The sequence below is a fragment of the Chelonia mydas genome, chromosome 14 (genome assembly GCF_015237465.2).
Source record: "Chelonia mydas isolate rCheMyd1 chromosome 14, rCheMyd1.pri.v2, whole genome shotgun sequence".
Classification (NCBI taxonomy): Eukaryota; Metazoa; Chordata; order Testudines; family Cheloniidae; genus Chelonia; species Chelonia mydas.
Genome location: NC_051254.2, coordinates 20991326 through 20997499, shown reverse-complemented (window position 1 = coordinate 20997499; position 6174 = coordinate 20991326). Strand labels below are relative to the sequence as shown.

At 45.1% G+C, this 6174-nt stretch overlaps 1 protein-coding gene across 6 annotated transcripts in view; it reads right to left on the bottom strand.

Moving 5' to 3' along the window:
* Positions 1-1892: 1892 nt before the first annotated feature.
* The window catches only part of LOC102932338 (protoheme IX farnesyltransferase, mitochondrial), a 157419-nt gene continuing 153137 nt past the window's right edge, over positions 1893-6174 (bottom strand). For all 6 annotated transcript variants that reach the window (XM_007072582.4, XM_037913728.2, XM_043527772.1 and 3 more), the window contains one exon: positions 1893-4345. In XM_007072582.4, the coding sequence (XP_007072644.2) occupies positions 3939-4345 (407 nt within the window). In that variant the 3' untranslated portion in view covers positions 1893-3938. The remainder of the gene's footprint in view (positions 4346-6174) is intronic.

The window sequence follows — 6174 nt, the reverse complement described above, 5'->3', positions numbered from 1 at the left end:
TCAGCTCGGGGCCAAGTTGTGCCTGGCACTGTACACATACAGAACAGAGGCAGGCAGTCTTCCAGTGTAAATAGCCAAGGCAGACAAAGGCTAGGAGGGGAAACAGAGGCACAGAAGAAGTGGCTCACCCAAGGTTGCGCAGCAGGTCAGGAGCAGAGCTGGGACTAGAAGCCAGGTTTCATGACTCCTAAGCCAGTGCCTGAGCACCATGCTGCTTCTCAGACTGGCTCTTTGCAAATTTGCACAGTCGTTAAAATCCCATTGGAGACAGGCTGCAACAGCTGTTGCTACCAAGAGCAGAACTGCCCCAGTACAAGAGCCTACAACTCAGGAGAACTGGATTATCCGCCACTACTTTGCTGGGCAAGTCACTTCCCTCCCTGTTCCTCAGTTTCCCCATCTATAAAATGGGGATAGTGACACTGACACTGACCTCCTTTGTAAAGTGCTTTGAGGTCTATGAATGAGAAGCTCTTTATAAGAGCTAGGCATTATTACTGTGAACATGGTATAAATCTCTAACTGGATGGATGTAGTTAGGTAGAAAAGCTTTTTAGTGTCCGTTCTCATTTCCATAATGACATCCTGAGTGTAAACTGGGCATCCTTAGAAGTACACACTCTAATATCTACGTGTAATTGGAACACAAGGTGTGGCAGTATTTTGATATTATAAGGTGCTTTCCAGGCACTCTTCAAGGCATTTAACACATTAAACACATTACAGTAGGTCACGTCTCCGGGCCCTGGAATACAGTCGCCTCTGGAGTGCAGCACAGCAATACCCATCTCTGGGGGTCAGTAAAGGATAGGTTTTAAAAGACACCTAATCTCTATGTCCAAGATCGACTTTCTACAAAATTATGCTAATCTCTTGTGGTTGAGCTAGGTTTTGATGCAGGCATCACTGGATGAAATTCTATGGCCTTTGTTATGCAAGTCAGACTAGATAATCAAAATGGTCCCTTCTGGCCTTAAAATTGACAAAGGCTACAGACATTTTTAGAACAGGCCATGAAGATAACGGCTCTCTCCAACTGGAACCACAAGGGGAGTTTTAGGAAGGCAAACCTCAGCCAGGATGCTAAGGGCATGTCTACACTTACCAGTAGATCAGCACTGCTGCAATCGATGCAGCGAGTGTTGATTTAGCGGGTCTGGTGAAGACACACTAAATCGATGGGAGAGCACTCTCCCATCGATTAGTGTACTCCACCTCCCTGAAAAGCGTCAGGGAAGTCGACGGGAGACGCTCTCCCGTTGACACAGCGCAGTGTAGCCACTGCAGTAAGTGGATATAACTACACCGACTTCAGTGACATTATTCATGTAATTGAAGTTGCATAACTTTGATCGATTTAGCATGGTAGTGTAGACCAGCCCTAAGGCTAGCACCGCTACTCTTAGGGAAAAATACCACGGGAGCCTTAATAGCCCTGAAAGGAGCACAGTGTTCCTATGCCATGCTGGGGGGGCCTGCTTCTCAACTGGCTCAGTGGGAATGAGGAAAGCCACCTCTTCTTGTTCCCAATCTGTCCTCTCAGCATGCCAGTTCCTCTGACCATGCCACGACTATTCTGAGGTCTGCCAAGCCCACCACCTGCTCTCCAAGTTCCTCGTGTTCTTCTGAGCAAGTGAACCGTTCACAGAATCTTATTTCATTTTGCAAAATGTTGCCAGCTTTCTCCACTCACCGCTGCATTTTCATTTTCAATGGAAGCATTTTGCAACATAACACACATTTCCCATCCGTTCCCAATTTATGTAAGGCTTGATCATATGACACAAATGTTACTGCTACTAGGGATGCTGCGAAACCAGCATAAGGTGGCTCTTGTATTAGGCTAAACAAAGTGAATCACGTACAAGAAATGACACCCCGCACTCCATTGCTCTTGTACAGTATGTGTTTTACTGCAGAACAAATTCATATATTTTACAAACAGAGAAGTTGTACTGGGTTGTAGACTGTTTCCAGGTATTCCTATGCAGTGTTCCCACAGTAAACAACCTGAATACAATGGAGTCTGCTTCAGAAAAACAGTAATAGGGACTCAGCACTGTTATCTGCAATCAGTTGAGAGAGGCAAGCATCTTATGTCTGATTGTTTAAATGTCATTTAAAACACCTGATTCTGTTCCCATAGAGCACTGTTGCCAATAGAGACCGAGGGCAATGGAGTCACTCCTGATTTACACCAGTGTAATTGAGACCAGAATCGTCCTGCAGCATTAAAGGATGCTTTCAAGTTTTTATATCCGGGTGACAAGGACACTGGCAAACTTGTGAAATTCCTTGAAGGGCTTTCCTGGATATCAGGTTAGATAAAATATTCCATTTCACCACTGGCAGACCTCGCCATCAGCAAAAGCCTTGGATCTGGTGCACAACAGTATTAGAATGGACCTTGTACACACTGGAAAAAGCTTGGGGCTTGTTTACAGTGAGGAAAATCCACAAGTTATTATACTCGTTAACTAACACAATGTAAACTACTCCTTGTCTACACAGCATGCTGTTGTGTTTAACATCATGTTAGTGGGTCATGGCTAAACGTACAGTGCACCCTGGGTTAACCATGACCCACTAACATGACTACAAACAAGTCAATGCTTGTCTACACAGACTGTCTTACATCATGTTAATTAACATTATAACATGACACATTTTTCTTGTGTGGCCATGCCCTTATAGTAAACTTCAGCTATGCTGGTTGCAATTTGAACTTGCTGAACTAGTTTTTAAGTTCAGGCTGTAGCTGGAATGAAAACTGGCTTTTCCTCGAGACCGAGAAAACGTGATTCCCGACCAATAATGCACTTCATAGCGATCTTCTCTTGGAGCCGCAACTGTGCCATGATACGTAATAAAGTTGTCGTATTTCTTAATGCGAGCTCAGAACTCAATTAATTACAAGAAATGCCTCACCAGCAGACAGGCTCTTACACTGAATACGTTGGCACAATTCATGTTAGCATACAGAAAACCTCAAATTATTGGATTCTGAGGGCCTGATCCTGAGCTGGTATAAATCAGCTAAGCTCCAGTGAAGTTGACATAGCTGTGTCCGTTTATACCAGTCGAGGATCTGGCCCTGGGCATTCAAGCCCTAAAGATTTCTCACAGAAAGAACTCTAGCCAGGGTGAGAAGTTCCTCGGTGATGGAACACAATAAAAATCGCCATGAGCATGTGAAAGGTAGAGACTAGGAACTATCTCCATTCAGCCAGAGCCTGTTTAAGTGCTAATGTGCTCTGTGTGTTGTATGATCTACAGAGTGCTGAAGACCTAATAGAAAATAATCTGGGTTCTCTGAAAATACATCAAAGTGCACTCAACCCTTGTGAAAGGTGCCGGATTGACAGTCCCGGAAATTGAAGCCCTCCATTTAGTCACAGAGCAGGGACGGCATGACTGTGGCAATGCAAGCTTCCCCCTCACTACCCTGCCAATGTGCCTCAAGCCTATTCTGGACAGAATACCTGCTTGCGGGACGATAGAGTAAAGCTCAATATCCAATGAGTCTCCTTGGCTTCCTCACTAAGAATGTCAAAGATGAGGGCCAATTGTGGGGCTGGTGCTTCTGCAGTGTAGATACCTGCTCATTTCACTCATTCATCAAACTCATTTCATGTAGGCTAGCAGGAAGCCCAGGGAAACACGATTAATTTTTCACCTAGGCTGGATTTTAACTCATGACCTAAGAAGTGAAAGGGGCTTTGATCCCATTGACCAAGCCCATGAGCCATTTAAGTCCCCCAAGTTCCTCCCTTTAAAAAAAAATAGAAAACAATTATGTAAAGTGGTCACCGAGCACAAGGGATTCTCTTTAAACACACTGCCATAGATTTTCCTGCCCATAATTAGCAAAAGACCCTCTGCTTGACAATAAAAATAGGTGTCATTTGAGCTCTAATTGACATTAAGACAACCCGATTTCAACTGAGAAGCTCACTTTTGTCTTCTTTCTCTAGCAGGGATTTCTTACATGTGAGCATGAGAAGTAGAAGCATTGGTAAGTGCCACAGGCTGCAGAAGAAAAGTTTCCTGGAGCTGCTGCGATCTGCATCCCTGTAGAACCGAAAGCCGAGGTAGGAAATGTACAGGTTGATAGGGAGTGAAATGAGCGGAAAATTCCATGTGGTGACATTGAGGATGGGGGCCAATGTCGAGAGTCCAATTAAGGCCAAGCAGTGACGCAGAGCAACCCGCCGGCACATCGCAGGATGGGTGACAGACATCATGCAGTATCCTCCTCGTGAGTAATCCTCCCGGAGGCCCCAGCTCAGGGCATTGAAATGAGGAAACTGCCAGGAATAGAGAATTCCTCCCAACAGCAATGCACCTGCAAAAGGAAAGAAAAGGAAACATGCATTAGAGTGCTCATCTTAGATCATTGCAAAGGAGCACTGCATACAACATTACCACACCTTTATGAAGCTTACCCATACCACCAAGTGCTACCACTGCAGAGCTTATGACAACTGCCCCCCACTCCCATGGAACTAATCACTCATAAATAACCTATCACACTCAAATACTGTAAAGAAGTCAAGGGGATATTCTCTGTTTATCAGAAATTATGCGGTTTTTGGAGAATTTTTTTTAAACTTGCAGACGGTGTTTCTTCAAATAATTTATGTCTGATGCACCTGTCACCTCAATATCTAGGCACCAGTTCAGTTTCCACCTGGGGGTTATTTGTTGAAACTTAAGAGAAGTTTGGTAGAAGAATTTTTTTTCACAGCTTCTAGGACACAAACTTATCTCTCCAAAATTCCCTCACGGGAGCACTCAGAGCAGGGAAAACACAGTAGAAGGAAGGAAGTGTGTGACAGGATAAGAAAGTTATTGACAAGATGAGTCCTACTCACTGAGATGCAGTGAGAAAAGGAGCCTACGCAGGAAAGAGTCACATCCTGAAAACTGTGATACCAGTGATGACAAAATAATTCAGAGGCTCAGCTGGAGTTTCTCCTTCTTCAATTTGTGAAGACTGCAAATTGCTCACAGGCGTAGAGGCTTCTCAACTGCTTAATCATTATATCCTGGGGTGACAAAGTACAAACATGGCAGGGCAGAGCAGCAGGCAGCGGAGAACTGCTTACTTCCCAAGACCAACTCTGAATACCGGCTTTAAATACAAAAGCACCTAACTGATGTACTCTTCAGGGACTCCTAAACATATGTGGGACCTGATCCAAAGCATGTTGAAGTCAATGGGAGTCCAATTGACTCCAGTGGGCTTTGGAATGGGCCCTCAGACTGGGCTATATACATGTGTGTCCCTCATCTACACTAACATCACCTGTGAGTTCCACCTGTAGACCATCCCTGTTGTTCCCTTCTCTTCTACCTCCCCTCCACTCCAGATGCGATATCCTATTTGCATCTTCCAACCTCCATGTGTTTGTCCTTTCTGGGAATGACCTCCCACTTCCACTCCCACGCTACCACCCCTTCTTGCTCATCTAATGGAAGCAGAATCAGGCTTTAACGTCAATGGCAAAATTTGGCTTCAGTCAGAAGATCAGGTCCTTTACTCCTTCCTAAAAGCTCACCTCTTTCCAGAAGGAGTGAGTTCATAATAACTAACACACACTAAGTCCCACCTCTACAAAGGCACTTGGGCACCTAAGCCCCACATTTAGTTATCTAAGTCCCAGTTTTAGATGCTGATGTGATCCACAAAATCACCAGGGCTCCCTAGGTACCTAAGTTTCTGCCTCCGAGCATGTGCACTGCCGCTTCTCTCAAGCGTCCGGATGCTCATCTCCCACCTAAGCTTCAGCACAACCCATGAACTGGGGGAAGACAGGTGGAGGAGTTCCTGTTTTGCCAATAGGGCCTATCCAGTAGGTGTGCTCTGAGCACTCTGCAGAGATCAGACCCCATTCAAAACCCAGCAGGAGGAGGAGCAGCAGCCCACCTTTTAGCTCAGTGGTTAGAGCACACACCCAGGATGGGGGAGACCTAGGTTCAGTTTCCCACTCTGCTCAAGGAGGAGAAAGGATTTGAACAGAGGATTTCCCACCTCTCAGGAGAGCACTCTAACCACATCTATTCTGATGTGGGTCGCTCTAGATCTCTCCCATTTAATCTGTATAAATACAGTCATTAAGCCTGACAGAGAGAGTGAGTGTGAGAATGACTCTATAGCCTGAATATTAGGTA